Source organism: Clinocottus analis, unplaced genomic scaffold (assembly GCF_023055335.1).
Source record: "Clinocottus analis isolate CAN_PGR_092001 unplaced genomic scaffold, fCliAna1.0.p SCAF_14, whole genome shotgun sequence".
NCBI lineage: Eukaryota > Metazoa > Chordata > Actinopteri > Perciformes > Cottidae > Clinocottus > Clinocottus analis.
The window spans coordinates 13,158,608-13,180,402 of NW_027175865.1; the positions used below are offsets into that span (position 1 = coordinate 13,158,608).

Here is a 21,795-nt window from a genome sequence, read left to right on the forward strand (position 1 = left end):
ATACCTCAATTATCCAACAGGAAACAAAGGAGAGAGAACACCGATGGATGACAGATAGATCAGCAGAGGCCAAGAGATGAAGAATGGAAAGAAACTTTGTAATTAACTCAACACAGAGAAGTGCTGACAGACGCAGGACTGACAGGTTGGAAAAGAAGACAGTGAGAAAGAAAAGAAGAGCGCGTAGGGAGGGACAGACATGACTGGAGGATGGATAGAAGTAGGTCAGGAGGAGAGACTGCGAGGAGAGGAGACATGTGGAGAGATGGATAGAGGGAGGGAAATAAAGAGAAGCGGCAGCCAACGTTCGGCGGCGTCTTTTCTACCTCTCTATCTCTTCAGTTGTCTGTGTGCAGACGCACATTCGAGCATGCGCGTGCGTGTCCCTGTGACTGACAGCTCCTTGCCAGCAGCCTGCTCCAAAAGCCAAAGACTTCATAATAAACACAACATGGTTTAATTTACTCCTCCAGGCGGAGCGGCGCTGCTCACTTCGCTCGCTGTCTATTCATAAACAGGGACACACACATGGCAGTACGACACACTGCAAAATGAGCCCTGTCACCAAATCATTTCAGATTTTTTTTTAATATATATATATATATAGGTTGTCGGTATTTTTTTTTACGCTGTATTCAAGAGTCATTTTTTTGTGCAAGGAAAATATATAGGCAGCATTTAGGAGGATAAAAAGTCTTTGGACTTTCTGAAGCAGCTGACTTACATTCACTGTTGATGGGAGGCACACTGTCAGCTGTGGTGCGCCTCTAACTAAAGTGTGTCCTCGCCGTATATACGACTAAGCGGCGGGCCCCAGCCCACCCAGGGGCCACGGTTGTCAGAAATGTGTCCACGGTGGGACGCTGACTTGGCGAGGCCCGGCGTCACGGCTACACCAATGCCACGGCTCGGATGTGGGTGAGCTTCCCCGGGTGGCGGCTCTCATTCAGCCAATCAAGGCAAACAGGCCACGCTCTAGTTAATGATTATCCCGGCATCTGTCCCCCATCTCTCATCTCTGCGTGGAAGCCGGCGAACACCAGCGCAAATCGACTCAGAAGAGCTCAGTGAAAAACATCCAGCCGAGCGGCTTGATTCTGGCTTTCATCGAGTAATTTCATCTCAGTTTAATCAAATCTAGCAGTGCGAGAGTGCATTATTAGCAAACTGTGTGCCCTTGATTCATTATATAGTTAGTGGGAGAATGTGGTTGATAGAGGATGAGATTACAGCGGCATCAATTAATGCCAGTCCAATTAAATACATGATTACCACATTTGGAATGTAATCTCAGTTGTTATCCACGTGTTGAAAAAGAAAGGCAACACAGAGAGAGGCTGTTTCCACTCTGTTTACTTTTACCTTGAGAAACTGGAGTGTGTGGGTGATATGGTTAACATTGTGCCACGTTTTTCCTGCAGCGCGGCAAGGTGTATTGATTTCATTTCCTGCGTTTGTTTTTTTTCGGAGAGGATCTCATCCTCTTCCCTCGAGGCCACAGCAGGACTAGTTTCTGCCTGGTCACCTGGATAAGGTGTATTACTCAATCAGTGAATCCGCTCTGTAATTGATAGTACGGAGGTTTGTGAATTTGCTCGGACACCCGCCGCCTCTCTCCATCTCCCTCGCATTTGGATGCAGGTGATCGATAAACGCACTGTTTTCCTCGGCTGTAAATCATGTGGATGCTGCGAGACTCCCCGCGGCCTCGGGTGGAGGGAAAAAGAGACGGACAACATGGAGCGCCGGGATGGCGAATTTAACGATAAACAGGAGAGCGTAGCCAGCGGTTCGAAGCAGAGACTGAACCAACACCTTGAGAAACAAAGAAGGCTAATAATAATCTTGATTTATCAGCCCAGCAGCTTTTGAGATGAATGAGAGGAAGAAAGCTGTCTGTGGCCCCTTATTGCAGCCCGCGGGATGAACGCTCACTATTGCACTCTTAAAAAATGAAGTGCGACATCAATAAAAATGCTAATCAGAAGAAGAAAAACACATTGTTTTCACTTTCAATTTAACAGGCCACTTGATAGAAGAGAGAAAACAATCTGGACATCAATCTACAAAGACCATTTATTTTTGTTGTGATTTATTTGTAAGTCAGGCCATGAATTACACTCCACCGCTTCTACCACCTTTTTGCCTCGCACTGACATATACAGTGCGGAAGTTATTTATAACCGTACGTGCTCAGAGTCATATTATTTAAGCTACCGCTACGTTTGCTTGTTCTAGCTCTGAGTGTTTTTGCATGTGTACTTTGTTTGCCTTTTAAGAAAATCTCCTGAACTTGAAATCTCAGCAGCTGCTGCAGCAGCAACACCCACTCATCATCTCAAAGTTATTTGGTGTAATGAGAAAGTCAAATATAACTGATTGCAAGGCAGAACACTTGATTCAATTATTTGATAAGGTTCCTCTTTTTGTACCTGAATACAATGTGTTCACTCCTGTCTTCCCGGATACGAGGCCTAAATTGTTACCCTTTCTTTGACCCCCCCACAGGTGAGACCAGAGCAGCCCTGTCACGCCCACAGCGCCCCCTTTCGGCCCGGACGGCCCACCACGCCCCGGCGCCTGTGAAAGGGTACCATGTCAGCCGTAGCATGTCCCAGCATTCCTCCGGTGGTGGCGGAGGAGGACCCTGCCACTGCCCGCCTGAGGACTGTGACGGCCCGGGCAGAGACTACTACCAGGGTCACAGCGAGGGCCACTACTACCATCCCGGCGGTCCGGTTGAAGCCCTGGCGTTGGAGAGGCACCACTCGCACTCCCACTCCCATAGCCACTCTGGAGGGGGAACCTTCCCCCGCTCCCACCCCAGCCAGCACCCACCTCACCAGTCGCTTGACTCTTGCGAAGAGTGCCTGTCCACGGGCCACGGCGGGAAGATGCACCGCATTCCCTCCAACATGATCGACCAGGTGCCCTTCCATCCTGACGGCTTCCACACGCTGCAGTACCAGCGCAGCGCCAGTGGGGGTGCTGAGCCACGCAGCGAGAGCCCCTCACGTATCCGCCACCTGGTCAACTCAGTGCAGCGCCTCTTCGCTAAGTCCCATTCTCTGGAGGCACCGACCAAACGGGAGTACAATGGCACGAGAGGAGGCGGGGAATACCGCGGCGAGAGAGGGGGAGGAGGAGGTGGAGGCCACAGGAGTGGAGGGGAGGATGGCGGAGGCCACTATTCAGGTCATCAGCCTCGCTCCACCAGGAGGAGCAAGTCTCGAGAGCGAAGCAAGAGCGGAGACTCGCGACACGAGTCTGGCAGACGCCACCGCAGCAGGACGGCAGGCTGGTGGAGCTCCGACGACAACCTGGACAGCGACAGCAGCTTCCTGGTCAGTGGGGGCAGGCGGGCGTATCCCATCGGACACGAGAGCCTGGATGCAGCAATCCAGGAACTCACCATGAAGAGGCCCAAGGAGCGTGGTGGTGGTGGTGGTGGTGGTGGTGGTGGTGGCGGCGGTGGTGTGCCGGTACCTGGGGAGTGCATCGCCTGCACCACGATGGCTCTGGCTGGGAGTGAAGGAGGGGGACATCACGGGCACCAGGGCCACTCCCTGAAAAGGAGCACCTGGTCAGCCATGACAGTGAGTCAGGCCAGAGAGGTGTACCCTTCTACCAGGGGAGGAGGCTACGAGAAAGCCCTGGTGCCCTTGGAGAATAAGCTGAAGGAGAGGACCTTCCACTACTTGCAGGTGTGTGTACGCTTGCACGTCAACCAGCGTGTGTGTGTGTGTGTGTACTGGAGGAGTACAGTATGTGGGTGGTTGTGTTTGATGCTTAAAGCTGACCTGTCTCATGTCTTATGCAGATTATTTCTCAGCTTCGGTTTACACATTTTGCATCAAAAATATCACAGCTTCTTTTTTGAATCAAAACTCAATCAACCCGCAGTGCATGTTCCAGTGATAACTATGTTTCCAATGTCCGGTAAGACATCCAAAAACCCATTTCAAAAACTAAAAGGGCACTAAGAGAACGCAGACCTCTGCACAGGCCAAGCCCTATCTGCTCCAAAATGTAATGGGTTCGACCTCAGCCAATGCTACATCTTTCCAGCAAGTTCATCGAAATGGTCCCAGTAGCTGTTCCATCTTCCTCCTGACAAAAACATAAACAAAACCAAAAACCAGAACCTATGTGGCAAAGATAATCATAAACACTGCTCTCTTTTCCTCCAATCGTTCTTGATAATCGTCAAGTAAAATCTTCTGTCAACGCATGAACCATAGTGTCGAAACTTTAAATGTTTTAGAAGAAGAGCGAGAGGATCCATGAAAATGATTGTACACTGAAAATACTTATTTCCCAAGGCATAGTATGTATGTTCCAATATGACACTCTCCTACAGGTAATAAATGACTGTTTTAACACTCTTCACTAAAAAGCTATACATAACAAGTACATATAGATATAGATATATAGACATAGGTATATTCACACCTGTGAAATGGACTTTTGCTGTCAATCCCAGTGATTGTGATAGATATGCAATATCCCTCCAAACAGACCAGTTAACGTGACGGATCTCTGAATCCAACACATGTATTTATTTCCCCCCTTTTTCCTTTCTCTCATTTTGTCTAAATTCCATACGGTGAAAAGCTGATAGCTGTTACAGTGGTCCTGCAAAGTCAGGTGAAAGAGCACACACACTCACACGCGCACACAAAGACGCACACACAAACCTCCAGCTGTGCTGAGTTAGAGCTGCCACGCCGACTGTGTTTCTACGGAAACAGCAGGTAGCCACAGGAGTCCCTGGAGTTTTTCCAACTCTCATCCTTTAGACACAGCTGAGGTCTGCTGATAGACGAGACAGAGGGAGCAGGCTCGCTCGTGTTCGTGTTTTTCAAAGGATGAACCTCACATAATTTGCCTCGGTGCTTGAGACTACCATCACATTCACACCTCGGGACACGAAATGAACTTCCCCGCTGCAGCTTTTCTCATATCTCCATGCGTCACTTGCAGTTTTGTGAAGGGTGTGAGTTTTGGGGATGTGCTTGGATGTGCTGAAGTCAGCCAGATTTGATCCATGGTTTCAGAGGAGACAGCTTCCTGGAGCTGCAGATAGAGAGCTGTTGAGGTCTACTCCACCGGTACCTCAGGACAAGCAGCTCCAAACTCAAGCCTTGTTCTCGGGAGGCAACATTGACAATGGTTGCTGCCAGACAAAGTGTGTAAATCACACATTCAGCAACAGACTTTAAAGCAGCCGTGAATGTTTTGATGTTACCAATTGATCACATGTTCACTTGTATATGAATGTGATCCCTCACGGTGATGAACCCACAGATGATTATCACCCAGCTGCTCCTCTCTCCTCTCCGGAGCTTCGCAGTGTCTTTCAGCTCGTGCTTTAGGGGTTTTTATAGTTAAGTTTTGAAAACCAAGCGCTACCTGCTCTCGTAGACTGTTTATAAGAAGTGGATGTAGTCAGCGTGACATCACCCTTTGGCTTTGATGCCTTGAGTTTGACATTGTTGCCGTTGCCATCTGTGGTGGCATTTTATGGTTACGATTGATTTTTATGAACTGGAAACACACGGTGAGGGTTAAAGTTGGAAGAGAAAAACATGATTCAGACCTCAAACTTGTGTTGACGATGTTTGGTGAGAAGTAGGTTCACCTTCTCATAAACTTCTGTACAATCTGACTTCTTTTTTGGCACCCAGAGGAGTCTCCCCCTGATGGCCGATAGAGAGAATACAAGTTTAAGGCATTTACGCATTGGCTTCACTTTTTACACTGCCCTCCACAGTTAGCAACTAGCTGGAGAATATAGTGGAGTATTTACCAGCCAAGGAGCCTCATATTTCCCTCAGGTGTTGCCAAAAAAAGAAGAGCTAAAGTGAGAGTGAATATTGGACTAATATTCATCAGATAACCAGAAACACAACTCCAAATGGACACTAATGTTGCTCCTTGTCTGCTGGTTGTATTAACGTATCAACATTTATTAATAGCATGCCATTTTTTCCGGTCTGTTTTTGAAAATAAAAGGTTTGAAAACATCCTGCCTACCCCTACTGCATAGCCCATAAGAGATTAAAGTGAAATATTGTCACATCAGAGAGTTTGTGGGTTACATAGCAAAATAGCAAAGTAGTGAAAAGGGAGGACGTTGTAAACAGAAGCATAAAGCATTACATTTCAAATAAATTCAAAAGTGGTATGACTGTTCCTTTATGTCAGAAAGAGACAAAACAGTACTCCCAAGCTTCCAACAGACATTGCAACAATAACATGTACATACTCGTCCTCAGTAGGTCATCGCTCAAGTTAGCAGCAGAAAAGCAAGAAAAAAGTGAACAGCTTGAAGTGAGAATTGAAGAAAAAAATGTGAATCTTCACAAGTCTGAATTACTGTGGTCCGAGTCAAATGGACATGTTCAAGGTTTTCTCCCATGGCGTGATCGGCAACCACAGCGTTGGGCATCCTCAAGCCTCTCCCTTCCCCTCGGCCTGTGTCCGGCCGATAAGGAAATGATACAAAGCAGAATATGGAGCGAGAGTGAAATGAAGACAGAAACAGCGAGGGCGAGAGAGACAAAGATAGAGGAGGAGGTGGGCAAGGTAGAGGGCTGCAGAGATAGCAACGCTAGCTCAGGGATAGAAAAGAGATAAAGGAGGTGATGGTAGCCATGGGGCAAAGCGAGAGGAGAGAAAGAGCAGCATGAGAAAATGAGAGAGATAGTAGAAGGCCAGAGGGGATCGGGAGATTAGGCTGAATCATCTTTTAAGTGATGACCTTAAAAACACACACTCAGCTGGATGCCAAACCCTGGGGGCTTTGACTGACTGTGTGTGTGTGTGTGTGTTTGTGTGTGTGTGTGTGTGTGTGTGTGTGTGTGTGTGTGTGTGTGTGTTTAGGTGTTTTTATTTGGTCACATGCTTGTGCGAGACCACAACTCACAGCATTTGCATCAGCAGAAAGATCGTCCCGCAACAAGCAGCTGCCGTCACAGTGCTTCCTGTCAGATGCTGTGTGTGTGTGTGTGTGTGTGTGTGTGTGTGTGTGAAGCATTCATTGTCCTGCAAAAGAAGTGGGATCAAATGGTGCGCACATGTATTTATGTGTCGAACTAAGTGGTCCTCCACAGTAATATAATTATCTGTACAAGGTTGATAGGTGTCCACATAATTTAAGCTGCACTTATCAGTATTTATATTGACAATGGATCAAATAAATGTGAGTCATGCGAAAGGCATCATTCATAGCATCACTTAACCCTGCATCTCTCATCAGGGCTACAGAGCATTTCAGCTTCTTTTAGCTTATTCTTTTGGTTTTCTGGCTCACAGGCTCTGATCACATCCTGTTGCGCAACCAGCCCAGCACCAAACCCCACACAGACAGTTAGCAACTCTAATAAATTGGCCTATTCATTTACAACGTCACTAGGAAACAAGAGTGGAAGTCTGTAACCAGTCATCTAAGCATGTATGGATGTATGAAAATGTCCGCAGCAACCAAAACCCACAGAGCAGCTGCATGAGCAAAGGAAGAGAAGGTGGAGAGCTTTTACATGAGCAACAGCCAGTACCTCGTGAAGCTGTCGACCCTACACTCTGCAAAAGCAAAAGGACACAGGGACATCTCGAGGAGCGGAGGGGTCACACAGGAAGTAGAACACAGAAAGACAGATACTTTATTCAGGAGTTGATGGAAATTAAAACTACAGAGTTAAAAGGAGAACAGACATTACACTTACATTTGTCAAGTGGCCATAAACACAACTCCAAAACATTGCTAGTGGTATCGCTTTGTCTCCTGGGAATTTAAAAAAAAAAGGTAATTGATGATCGTTTTTTAGGTGATATGATGTTTTCCTGCAGCTTTAAAGATGCAGCTTTAAAGAACTGCAATGTGTTTTAATATCGCCTTTTAGAGCTGCCAATTGGCCCAACAGAAATCATAAAATGTTTTGGATTATCATTGAATTTATAGGGGGACAGGGACAGTATGGGTATTTGAACAATATTTCACAGCTTCATTCACTGCATTGCTAGTTTCCAGTCCAGGCAGGGGTAACATTTTAAAGAGTTATGAAAGCATTCTGACTTATGAAAAGTCATACGTTTAGCACGACGGGCACAGAGTGAGCCTGATGTCATTATTATTATTTTTTTGTTTCATATCATCGCTCCGTATCAATTCTCTAATTGTTGTCTTCCTCCTTAGTTTCTGGCTGTGTTCCTATGTGTGTGTGTGTGTGTGTATTTCATTTTATTTTCTCATCAGACTCTCATTCATCTGCCCATCTGTCTTCCTGCTCTCTGGCTGCTTCAGTGTGTTATTCAGCTTTTCTGTCTCTCTCTCTCTCTCTGTCTCTCTCCCTGTCTGTCTGCCAACATTGTGTCCGTCCACTCTGCTGGCTTACCTGCCTTTTTTGTCCATCGCTTTATTTGCTCTCAGCTTACGCTGTTGCTGCTTCTCTCTGTCAGTGTTTCTCCGGCTGCCAGAGTTTCTCTCTTTCTGTAAGTCACTTTGTCTCTTTCTCTCTTTCTTTAATCTCCCCTGTATGTGCATGTGTGTGTGTGTGTGTGTGTGTGTGCGTGCATGCTTTCATCGTGTTCGCGAGCAAGCATTTAGCTGTCTGTGCCGATGTGTTGCCTTTACACTGAGTCCCCGTGTGCCATAACTGTACGTCTGATTCATCGTTCTCCTTCTGTTTGAGGTGTGAAATACATTTCAGTGATGGAATATATTTCGGTTCTGAGGGGTCCTTTGTGTTTAAAAAACGATGTTGGGAAGAAGCTGCCGACGGCGCGGTGACAACATCTGCAATATCTCAACACTAATTAATTCACACTGTGATCAATTGCTTTTCCCTTAGCAGTTGGTGTAGAAGAAGAATGCAAAATGGGTCATTTTAAGTGTTTAACCCATTAACAAAGAGTCTTACTAAAACCCATTGACGGTGTATAAATGGTTGTACACTTCTACTCACTGTATGGTGCAGATTAATCCTCCTCTGTCCTTTTTTTTTTTGTTTTTTACCTCTTAATGACGATGTGAATACTCTTACGAATGTGATGGTGTCTCAGGTCCCTTCAGATGACTGGGGCGGTGGATACGGTGGCGGCGCAACGGACGGCGGAGGGGAGATTCCATGCCGTCGCATGCGCAGCGGCAGCTACATCAAGGCCATGGGCGATGACGACAGTGCTGACTCAGACACCAGCCCAAAGGCATCGCCCAAGACCACTCTGATCGCTCAGAGGGATGCCTTTAGACGCTCCATCAGCATGGATCAAAGGTCAAATGTCACAAACGGAGCGTCCGGCCTTCATAATGTTATGTTGTTATAGTTGAGCTAGATTACTGACTGCTTCATTCGAAAGATGACATTTTACATGTCTTTGAGATTCATTTTGGTGTTAAGGTCCTGGGTTCAAGGAAAATATCACATTATTATGACTCAAGTTCATGTTCACCGCTATATCTACTGTATTGTATTACAATAGAAAACCGAGATATTCACACAATGTTTGGGGATTTAGTACTGCACTATTGCGCTGGGACAAAAACCCTGATGACATCTCCTGGGTTTTGTCCTCCATTCCATAGTCATAGAGACTATTACATCCATTTATACATTGTGTACTTTGGACAGACTTAATCGCACAAAAAAAGAATCAGGTGTTCAGAATGATTTCAAATAAGAGAAATACATGACAGTCATATGAGGCATTGCACTTTTTCCCACTTGACATGGGCATGCAGTATTACCCTCAAAAGGTCAGAGCATGACCTCAGGGACATTTTATCTGATAGTGGCGGTTAATCAAATGTGTGTTGCTGCAGTGAGATTCGACCCACAGCTGAAGATTTTACAGCCAGAATACAATATCATGTAATCAAGAAGTAACTATCTGTGCCGTCATACACTGCGGTTTGCTGATTCTGTGTATTATTTCTTTCACTCAGGTACTCGTGTAATCAGTGCACAGACCCGTACTCCAACAGCCGAACCACACCCAAAACCCAGACCCGCTCTCGCAGTTACACCCGCTCTCTGACCAGCTCGCAGGTAGCGAACAATCTGGCTTATTTGTGTGATTTGTGTATCCGTGTAGGTTTTGGTGGGGATGTGGAATTTAAGTTGCAGTGTCCTGACTACAGCAATGTGTCTCTCTCACGTCCGTCAGTTGGGAGACACGTTGAACCGCCAGTTCGAGGCCGTGTGTGAGACCATGTTCGGAGAGGTGGAGTCTCAAGCCGTCGAGGCCTTGGACCTCCCGGGTGTGTTCCGCACCCGCAGCCACAGCTACGTCCGCGCCATCCAGGCCGGCTGTTCCCAGGACGACGACTGCCTCTCCGTCTTCTCCATGTCGGGCCCCCAGGGATCCATCAAGGGCGGGGCCGGTGAGTGTGTGCATGTGTGCGTGTTTTGGCGCACCAGCAAATGTACAGTCTGTGTCGTCCGCTCGAGCGCTGCGAGGATGTGCGCTTGCCTTTTATGTGGCGGCAACCTGGTGGGAGACGCAGTGGGACAGACGGTGTGAGAAGGGGTTTTATGACAGCTTGTGTCTGCTTACTTTGACAAAAGCAAGCTCGTGCACACACTCACACAAACACACACACACACAACCACAAACCCTCCAGCCTCCTTCCTTGCACAGCTACCTGCAATGTTCGCATCCGATTTGAATTCGTAACCTTGAATTCCTCCTCTATTCCTTCAATCTCTTTTCTTTTCCTGCAGCACTTTCCCTTGTGTTTGTGTGTATGTGTGTATTCTTTAAGCACAGACTTGTGTGTATGTTATTGTGCATGCTCTTTGTTCTCTGCATCTCATCTCTCCCATCACCCTCCACGGTGTGATCGCAGGGTTCTCGGGCTCAGTAATAGGTACAGGAATGTTCAGATGATATAGCTCAGCTTCTTTCTCTCTGTCTATCTGTCTACACAGCACGCCTCTTCCTGCTGTAGTCTCACTCGTTTGCCTTCTCGTGTATTACTCTGTGCATTTTGTATTTTCCTGATCCTTTGTTTTGCTTCAGCCGTGCTCTTACTCCAGCCCAATACACAGTAAACCGGGTGTGATTTGTGATAGCGTGTGTGCACAGGAGACGTCAAGCGCCACTTCCGTACCATGCAGGACTCAAATTTCAAAGTATAGACCGGCAAATCCCCCCCCTAATATGTAGTAAAGCCTCTGTGTATGCATCAAGCACGAACACACATGTGCGGCACACGAAAGACACACAGACCTACATTTGTGCGTGCTCGCGTAGTGGAGCTTAAACTGTGACACGCCGGTTGGTGGTGACGATGCTTTGAAAGAAATGCATTAAAGTTTGATCCCTTATTTTCTGAAAATGAACTGTGTGTGCGCGTGCACGGTAGGCTACGCTCGGCCACCAAGCTGTGAGGCAGGAGGAAGAGACATAATCTACCCTTCTTATTTTAATACTTCTCTCAGGAAATTGCTTTATCTTCCCGAGAAGAGAGTTCAGAGGAGAGTTCTTTTATTTTTCACTTCTGTCATGACTCATGTGTGTCTTTTCCACCACGTCGCTCCCTGCCTCCCACGGAAATACATAAAAAAAAGATGCTTTTTGGTAAAGAGAAAGGGAGTTTTTTGAGTTTTGTTTATGAATCTTTCTGTCACATCTTGCATTGGCTTTATCATTTATTAATTTGTGTTGTTTTCTCTCTTTCTGCCTGTCTTGGCTCACCCTCCTATTTGTCAACACATTTCTCTCTTTTCACTCTTTTATTTCCATTCACCTTCTCCATCCAGTCTGTCCCTTTTGTAAGTATCCACCTCTCCTGCTCCCTGTTGATACTGCTGCTCCCTTGTTGCTTCTAACTGCCCTCTACGCCTCTCTCTTTTCCTTTTCTCCCCTTCTTCTGACACTTAAGTCTTTCCTTATCGTAAAGGTGCTCCTCCCCCACTCCCACCTCGCATGTCCAAGTCTTCACTGTCGGTGCGAGCCCAGAGCAGCACTGAGTCCACCCAGGATGCCTACTTCCAGAGCGGCGGACAGTTGTCCTCCAGCTCTGGCCCCGGGCGTCCCAAGCAGCACAGCAACTCAGTGGACCTGGGCAGCTCCGACGGCCCCTCGGGTCGCTCCTCCAGAGGGGGCTACTACACCAACACAGGCCCCGGACGTTCCCGACAGCACAGTAACTCGGCAGAGAGCCTCGATGGGGTCAGGGGATCGCGGGAGCTGGTGCTCTACGGCGGTGGTCCGGGAGTGAGGGCCAAACACAGCAGCTCGGCTGACAGTCTGCTGGAGGGGCCACCGAGGCCGGCCAGGGAGAGGGACGGCAGGGTCGGGGGCAGCCTGGGGAAGTCGGTGTCTCTGCCTCAGAACAGCATAGTGCTGAGTAAAGCCGGGGGGCAGGACGATGGGCGTGGTGGGAGAAAGTGGAGGCCATCCATAGCTGTGCAGGTGAGGAAGGACATTTTACTCTCTCAAAATATGTGAGAGTGGCGTCGATTTTCTCGCCGGAGGCCCAAAATAAGAATGATGGATGCATGAAAATGTGGTATTGATGACCAGTTGTGTATGACGTCTTTGATTGATTCATGATTGCGGTGTTTGTTGCTTCTTCTGTTCCAGGTGGACAGCTCAGAGACTCTGTCAGACTCAGACGCAGAGGGTAAAGCTCTGACAGAGGTCCACTCTATAGGAGTCCAAGTGGAAGATGACAAAAGGTAATGGAAATACAACTAGAAATCAAAGCGGGGGACGGGGGGGGAAGTATCTTTGAAATTTCTTCCCAACTTGAAGTGTTTTTATTTTGCCTGTCATTTAACTTTTCATAATTATGCACACACACACACACACACGAGCAAACTAAGATGTGCATTTGTTTGTTTGCTAATTGCCCCAAAATATGTGGCCTCATCAAGAGCTTTTGGTCTTTGCACAGTAATTTATGTGAATAATTGTAATATATAATTTGAAAAATCCTTCATCTCCTGGGCGCCCAGCAGTGCAGCCACCTATGGTTGATTTCTAGGCTAGATCCTATTATTTCATTTAACATTTCATCAGCCATCACAGCTTGAACCCAGTAACACTTTGTTCTAAGAATCTCGGCTTTTTCGACTGTTACCAGGACTACTGCAAATCATGCACTCAACATGACTCTCACGCAAGATGCAGCCGTTCTCCTAATTATATCCAGCATTGCTTTACGGGTCAGACGCACCAGCATGCGGGCGAGCATGCGGGCGAGCACTCGGCGGCGGCGCGTGTTCCCGAACCCCCCGAGCAGTGTGTCCTCGTGCACCTGTTGACTGTATCCCCCCCACCTCCTGCGATATTCAAGGACGACGGAATGACATCGGGGGAGTCGCACCTTAAGCCTCATCAGACGGCAAAGAAGGGGAGGCGGGGGGTATTAACTTGTAATAGAGTAAACACTCATCACTGAGTCCATTGACATGACATTTGCACACACCGCTGCGTCATATGCCAGAGGATTTAGCGGGGCTTATCACAGCCGAGAGAGCAGCGGTGACTGCAGCGACAGCGTGACCGTCTCGCTCCAACAGGAATGTGCAATAATTAGGAGGCAAACTGGCCGAGCGTTGCTTTTGCGTGCGGCACTCCGTGTGACCGGATGGCTCCGGGCCTGCCGTGACTTCCCTGTGTTGCAGGCGGGCTCGTTTCAAGCGCTCCAACAGCGTGACGGCGAGCGTGCAGGCCGACCTGGACCCCGAGGGCTTCCCGGGACTCAGCATCGCCGTGCCAACGCAGGACAAGAGTCTCCAGTTCGGCTGCTCCTTCCAGAGGCATTCGTCAGAGCCGGAGTCAGCGAGCCAGTACACGGATTGCCACCGCACTGTCCACACACAGGGACAATGGGCCTACAGAGAGGTAGGTGTGCCGCGACGCGCTGGGCGCATACCATTGTTCGTATCATTCAGTGGGTATTGGAAGTAGTTCAGCCATACCTAATGGTCAAATGAATTGCTTGTGAACTAAGACATATGAGTCAGGAAGGAGGAGGAAGTGTATCAATCAATAATGGTCCAAATATCATGTGTCTCCCCCTTTTCTTGTGCCATCCCAGGACTTGATCCAGAGTGGCTATACCACCGAGTCCTGCCAAGCGGACCCGCGGCCCCACCAGCACCCGCACTTGCCTCCACGTTCCCACTCCCCTCTGCCCATCGCCGCTGAGAGAGCTTGGGCGGGGACGCCGTCCCTGGAGGGCCCCCGGAGCCTGCCCGACTCGGGCCGAGCCTCGCCCTGCATGAGAGACGGGGAGTTCTTCTTACGCCTCCTGCAGACAGAGGTGGAGCGGATGGAGGGCTGGTGCCAGAACATGGAGCGAGAGGCCGAGGAGAACGAACTGCCGGAGGAGAGTGAGTTTGCGATGGAGAAAAAATGGCTCGGAGAAAAGGATGTACAATTCTCTGATTTCTAAAAGCTACTTGTGTGCCGTTTCCTCTCTAGTTCTTGAGCTGATACGAAATGCAGTTGGCAGCGCCCAGATGCTCATGTCTCAGAAAGTTCAGCAGTTCTTCCGCCTCTGCCAACAAAGTGTGGTGAGTGTGTGTGTGTGTGTGTCTGTGTGTGTGATTGAATGTAAAAGCATGACAGCACACATTACATACGGTGCGTGGTTTTGCTAAAGGCCAAATTAGCTTGGCTGCAAAAACGCTTATTGGAAAATTGCTTTGACCCATCACATGTCACGTCCTGTCTCCCTGCCCACTCAGGACCCGTCAGCGTACCCCCAGCCCACCTCTCAGGATCTGGCGGGCTTCTGGGACTTGCTCCAGCTCAACGTAGAAGACGTCAGGGTCAAGTTTCAGGACCTCCAGAGGCTCAGGGACTCTGGTTGGAGGCTTCCACCTGAAAAGAAGGTGAGAGGACCAGGGGTCCAAACAGCCCTGGTTTCCCATAAGCGCTCTCCCAGAGCTAAGATGGCAGTGTGCAGACGAGTAGCGCAGATGGCCGTGCCCTCCAACCCTATGCAGGCTGTAAAAATACAGAACAGCAAGAGGAATTGAGCTGCCAAAGAGACGGTGGAGTTTTAAACTGATAGAAATCTAAATGCATATCAGCTTATTTGCATTCATGCAGCTAGACAGACTGAAGAATCGTGACTGTTACATTGTTGTCTATAAAGGCTACTCACTGATCAGCTACATTATTCTTGACTAACAGTTGTTTCTCTCTTCTTCTTTTTCTTTTTACATTATCTTTTTTTTTTAACCTTTTTCTTCTCCCATTCCATTTCCTTTCTACGTCACCCAATGCCAATGCATGCTGAGATGTTTTTTTCTTTGATTATGGTTATTTGTCTCTCATAATGTCTCGGCCCGTGATTCCCCCTCACTTGAATTTGACCCTTTTTTGTTGGTGTTTTTGCTTTTTTTGTTGCTCATTCTCTTGGGTCCTCCCATTATCTCCACTTCCCTTTTGCATGGGATTCCTTTTGTACATTCATGCAATACCTTTTCTTTTTTTCACCACCCGATACGATCAATCCATTTTCATCCTATATCTACGTCTCACCGTTGCCGGGCCATAGGAGGATAAGAAACTCCCTCCTCCCTTACCAAAGAAGCCAGCAGGCGGGGTGAGTGGCAGCCTCCGGGCCGATAGCGTCGGGGATGGGGGCGCTGGGGGTGGAGGAGGGGGGTCGGGGGGCCTGGTGGTGCCTCGCATTGGTGGACATACCCTACCCATCAGGGAGAAGTCTCTGGACCTCGGGGACCGTCAGAGGACAGAAGCGAGGAGGAGGCTGCTGCAGACCAAGCGTACCGCCTCCTTCAGGCAAAACTCGGCCACAGAGAGCGCAGACAGCATCGAGATCTACATCCCCGAAGCCCAGACTCGACTCTGAAGACTGTGGCGTCTCCCATCCACCTCCTCGCCCCACACTCAGCCCTGCGAGGCTGACCTGCACACCAATCTCAGTCTTTCTCTGAGCCCAGTACCGGATCCTCCGCAGGTCACCTCTGTTCATCCGCTACCCTCCCTTCGGCATTTCCATCACCTCCCTTAACCACAGCCACAAATTCACTCCTCTAGCTCATTAAACAAGCAATGACAGCCATTTTAGTGTCTTGAAATTTGGACATTTTACTGACACAGAGGCCTCAATGTCAAATGGTAGCCAGCAGACATGGGTTATCAACTTTTTAAAGAATTCCCTGAATTTCCTTTTGGCGGACAAAACGCGTAACAGTCCACTTTTATAACAGTAGTCAGTAGTCAGCGGAGGTTCACGCAGTAGTAGCATGCCTGTGCGTGTTCACCCAGCACTTCTCCATCACTGAAAATAAAGGGCTTAAGGCACAAAACCTCTGTGGAGACGACGAGAGACCAGAATCTCCCTACGGATCCCCTGTCGCCATCTCCCGAATGCCGTTTGCAACTGAACCAACTGCGATATATAGCCACACTCTTTACCGATGGGTTAATTTCTCACCATCAGTTTAAATGCCCTTAAAGTCAGATGGTTGGCGATCCCCAAAGAACATTCTCGAAGCATAGTCAGTCAACTGCAGCTGGCACTTCTAACCCCGGTGCCATCTGTCCACCCAGGCACCAAGTCAAAGAATATGAAACTATTTTCTGTCTCTTCCCCTCATTCCTCACATCCCGTGTCCCCATCCACTACCCGCAGTGATGCCGTTTGAATGTGCAAGTGCTATTTGTACATAGTGTGCACACTTACGTTTGCCAAAAAGAGCTTTTGCTGCGTAGCATCACAGCGTTGACAGCTAGAGAGCATCACAAACAACCGTTTGCTTTTCATGTAGTCTCTGAAGTTTCGAGTGTTCGGGGGTGGGGTTGCTGGGGATTTTTAAGAGAATATATTTTGGTGGCTTTTTCGGACTCTTCTGAGAAGGCCCCCATTTCACTGTGAGACTACAGCACCACCTAGTGGTCAAATGAGGGCCCAAACCCAACCACAGCGGTCTGTGGAGAGTTCTTTCCACTTCCGTCAGGATTTAAAAGAAAGCCTGATGAAACAGCCATGAAAGAAGATCAGTCTCTTCATTACTTTTTATCAGTTATTTCCGTTCTTTTCTCTTGAATATTCAGAAAGGACTTTCACATGATGTGTCCGCATAATTGCGAATACTGAAGCAGCGGCTCACAAACGAATTGGGGAGGAGAGCTGGCGAAGTCTCCAGCAGAATCCACTGGCCCACCTTGAAGTACAATCCTCTCAGTTTCGCACGCGGCTGATGAAAGGAGGGAGGATTCCTCTGACTTGAGAGAACAGAAAATGAGTCGTATTGAATCTAACGCCAGTCCAAAAAGTCATCAAGGAGAGGAAACCATTCGTTGTGAAACGATAGGAGCAACTTGATAGTGTTTGGTAATTATACTGAGACACGTGTTATGAATGGAATTATACAATATGTTAGTTACACTATGTGTTCATTTCTCTTCCTCTTTGTTTACTTCTTGAAATCATACTATCTGGTGTCTCCACGGAACGAAGTGTAGCATGATTTTAAAGGCTTCGAAGGGGTCTTATTTATTTATGTCCGAAACAGATATTTCATATTTAAGTGTTTCGTATGGATGGTGCCTATATGTTTGTATGTTTGTAGTGTGAAAATGAAGGGCTGCGTGTCATGAGGGACATGTGAGGAAGCCCAGAGAAAAGTCCAAATCAGCTGTTTTAAAGACAAAAAACACAAAGTAAGAATCCTAAAGCATGACCTGTTTTGTTTTATTTTTTAACTTTTGGGTGGAATGTGTTGGCGAAATATGATATTTTAATGGGAGATGTATATTTTATAATATAATCTACATTTCTAGATTAGTAGAGACTATTGAGTACAGTATATGTACAAAAACAGCATATATCAAATGTGAAAAACTACAGTATTATTATGATAGATTATAGCATTGTGTGAAACTACAGCCGTGTGGCATATCCAGACTCAGTACACGTGAAAAATAATTTTCATTGATTATTATCTTTAGTTTGTGAGTGCTGGGTCGGGTTCACAGGGTATAAATGGCAAGACTTAATTGCCAAGTATGATCCTACTTAGGCCTACTGTATATCTATATGTGGTTCTAGCAACATATACTGCTGTAGCCCCTCCCTGTATCCCCCTTTAGAACCAACTACATGTGCCTAACCAGCTATATGTGGAGGTTTCCTTTGAACACAGTTTACAGTATGTGTGTGTGTATATATATATATATATATATATATATATATATATATATATATATATATATATATATATATATAGAAAGAAAGACATGTAAATAGAAAAGTATACAAATCTGCAGAGAGTATTGTTAAAGAAAATGTTTTTACTGTACTGACACCATCCTTTGTCTCCCTCACCTTCACTTGCAATACACACATGCGACTGGCAGATTTTGTGGATGTTAACACTGCATGTTTTATGTCAACCTCCTTTGGGAAGTTTAGCAGAATCTCGTTTTTAACTGATAAAAGCAAAGCTAATTTTGTAGCTTGTGAACCCTTTTTTTTGTGATTTGAAAATAATTGACAGGATTTATACAATGCCAATATCTCAATGACTCATGCCTTTGAACCAAGATGATATCATTGGAGGACAATGACAACTGGCGAACTTGAAACAGCAATTTTGATTTGAATCTCTGCTGATCAATTGAACAACCTCGGAGCGAAACGAGCTGCCCCGGCAATGAAAAGCTGGGCTGAGAATGAGACTTGTTGTTCAACTTATTTGCAGCAGTGTGGGCTGCAGCCTTTTCTTTTTTATCCCCACATCCTCCTTCTCTGTTACCCTGAAACTTGACAACATCTTAGTGGTGTTTGACACAGCCCTCATCAAAACAAAGCACAAATACCTGCTTTTATACTGTTACTCCACTGTGAAGGCCTCTTGACTCCACCCTCACAATCCTCAGACCTACACACAGAGGGATGGCACAGTCTTTCCATTACGAGTCGGCCTTGAGGGACACCAGGAACTTAAAGAGGCTTTGTTGGATGTTTATCCACCGTAGCAACTACTACTTCTTCTTCAATTCTTGCTGACTTTCTCCTCTATACTTTTGATCAAACGTTGAGGTGTTAGCCAGCCACCTTGCCTTGAAACAGGTCCATTGCAAACACATTTTTGGTGGTTTGATTTCCAACACTGTTCTGTATTTTACAAATCCATTCTCTATCTTCACAGTATAAATGCAGGAGCCTCAGCTAGAAATAGCACCTGGGTATATAGTTGTACGAACATGATCTGAACACTCACCAACACAGCAGACAGACTGCTGTACGAACCCTTTCACCTCTTTCTAGAAGTGGAAAAAAAACCCTCGCGGACAGCCAGACGGACAAGTCAACTCCGAGTATACCTCAGTTTCGAGCAGCAGCGTCTCCAATCCCAACCCAGGCCTCTGTCCTCAGGGGATTCTCTCAACCAACGGACCCTGATAATACAGGACCGGATGAGTCTCGCAGGAATGTTGTCCATACTCTCTGAATAAAAAGGGAAATCATTTGAGCTCAGATTATCTCGCCATTCTCTAGTAGCCATTATCCGAGACTGGAGAGCGGCTGAGTCGCAGGCAGCGGAGGAAGAAGTGTTGGTTGAGGCCAGAGCTCAAGTGTAGCCAATGTGTGTGGGCTGTATATTGTGCATCTGCAACAAAGTGGAGCAGGAGGGATGCTGTAGCAGCAGATTTGAGTTTTAGTTACGCAGAGGCCGAGCTGCTCTGGAGGAAAAAGCAAAGTCACTGGTTGAGTTAAACCTCAGTGGGAGAAGCGAATATCCTATTATGTCTGGCTCACCAGAGCTAGGAGCTGTGGCTTGTTGTGCCACTGCTCCCTGCAATATTGAAAATGTATCTGCAGTAAAAACAATTGAGCACATCACCACGTGTTGTGTCGTTGAGGCACCTATGTTTCAACAGTTTTTAACTAACTCGCAACAATATATCTGTGGATATTATTAACAGTAATTTCATATACAGCATTTGGAGAAAAGTAAACAATGAGGCTGGATTACGGACATGCTTTGTTTCCTGTGAAGCTCTTGTGCACAGCTAGGTAATTTTATTACAGGGGCAGACCCCGCCACTAATACTGATTTTAAAAAGAAATTACACAATGAAAATACATGTATTGCCCATTGATGGAAAGCAAAGCCAACCACAAACAGTTTAAATAACAGGGATTTTTTTTAATATTGTGTATTATATCTTTAAATGTACATGTTGATCAAACTTCCTTAAGATATACGTTGTGTCTCCACGCTAAGAGGTTTTACTTCCCTCTGCCTCCAGAGCAGCTCCAACCCTTTGAGGATATTCAACTGAAACTCCAATGTGCCTTTAGCACTGAGGTATAATTGTGTGTGTGTGTGTGTGGTGCGTGTATGTGTGTGTGCGCACGTGTATTTACACTGTAATGTTGCTTTACAGTATACACACAGGTAACCACGTGGGTCAGAGACAACTGAGCAATTACTGTGTAATTAACAAAAAAAATATATAACACCCAGCCACCCTCACGTTTACAAAAAATGTAAATACCTTGTTACCGATGGACATTGCTATTCTCGATATATTGTTATTACAATATGATTATTATTAGTAGTATGATTATTGTCATCAAAAGGATTAATTATTGTCATCACTCTCATTATTATAAATGGTGTTGTTGATTATAGCTATGAGTAGAACATTGTTCTGTATTCAAGGGCGAGTCCTGTGTACAATAACAAAAAAAAAATAGTTTATTCAATGAAGACAAGTCTTAAATTGCTGCTACTGAGGAGATGGAGTACAAGTAAAGCAAACTGACAATAACTCTGGGAAGACATCTTTCTCTGGGATCAATGATGGACACTCCAACGAGGAGTGACAGATCACACGAGGAAAGCAAGCGTTGAACAGATGGACTGAATAGAAGATCCAAACATTTTGTGCATTTATCCCTCTCTGATCTCTTTATTCCGCCAGAGGACGAAAACAACACGGACATCCAACTGACACAGACTCTTCACGTTCTACTCTATAATGTAGCAAAATCTAAAAAGCCCCTCGTCGTCTAGTCTCTCCACCTCTGCTCCTCCATCACGTGTTTCTCACTATGAGTTTTAATCAAACGGGTTTGATACAGCGAGCTTTTCTGTCTTTAAGCTCAGCTTTATCTTGAGTTCTCTTGTTTTATACACGTTTGATTCAGTGCCAAGACAGCATATTGTACATACAAACATCAAAAAGGCTTATGTTTTTTTTCCCCTCTCTCCTATAGAAAACAATTGACTGGAACATATAGCAATAGTGATGCCATAAGACATGAACTTTGTTTCTAAAGGCCACGGTGGATACACAGGATGCATGAGAACACCACGGAGACGAGATGAATATGTGCTTTGCAGGCAGTGGAAGGGTGTTGCACAGTGAAGTGTAAATTATGATTCTGTTCATTGTGTTGTGATTCTTCATTTTGTACATACAACAATTATTTATTGATCTTGTATGTTTTATGGATCTAGATGTGTCAAAGGAGCACGTCCGATAGCGCTGAAGCCCAGAGAGGTGGCACACTGTGACGTGGTTTACCCCAACACAGAATGTAACACTGTCAACGTTGTCAAAACATTTTCTAATGGCTAATATTAGTACTATTAATATGATTATTATAAAGCTATTTTAGCGAGTTAAACAAGGGGTGCTGTGTCTCCTTTGTCTTTCTTTTGTGTTGATTTTCTGTCTCTCTTGAATGTTTTAATTCTGAATCCTGAAGGCTTCTTAGCGGGGCTATTTCTCTGTTGTAATCGATCAAATTTAATTGACAGCTGCCTGGTGATATAAGAAGCCCAA

At 46.3% G+C, this 21,795-nt stretch overlaps 1 protein-coding gene across 1 annotated transcript in view; it reads left to right on the plus strand.

The window, feature by feature from the left end:
- Positions 1-18,146, plus strand: part of dlgap3 (discs, large (Drosophila) homolog-associated protein 3) — a 95,068-nt gene extending 76,922 nt beyond the window's left edge. Inside the window, exons 3-13 of the mRNA XM_068576135.1 lie at positions 2,509-3,704; positions 9,064-9,275; positions 9,947-10,049; positions 10,168-10,384; positions 11,888-12,420; positions 12,592-12,686; positions 13,638-13,857; positions 14,054-14,348; positions 14,440-14,531; positions 14,706-14,852; positions 15,524-18,146. Of these exons, the coding sequence (XP_068432236.1) occupies positions 2,610-3,704; positions 9,064-9,275; positions 9,947-10,049; positions 10,168-10,384; positions 11,888-12,420; positions 12,592-12,686; positions 13,638-13,857; positions 14,054-14,348; positions 14,440-14,531; positions 14,706-14,852; positions 15,524-15,838 (3,324 nt within the window). The 5' untranslated portion in view covers positions 2,509-2,609 and the 3' untranslated portion in view covers positions 15,839-18,146. The remainder of the gene's footprint in view (positions 1-2,508; positions 3,705-9,063; positions 9,276-9,946; positions 10,050-10,167; positions 10,385-11,887; positions 12,421-12,591; positions 12,687-13,637; positions 13,858-14,053; positions 14,349-14,439; positions 14,532-14,705; positions 14,853-15,523) is intronic.
- The last annotated feature ends 3,649 nt before the right edge of the window (positions 18,147-21,795 follow it).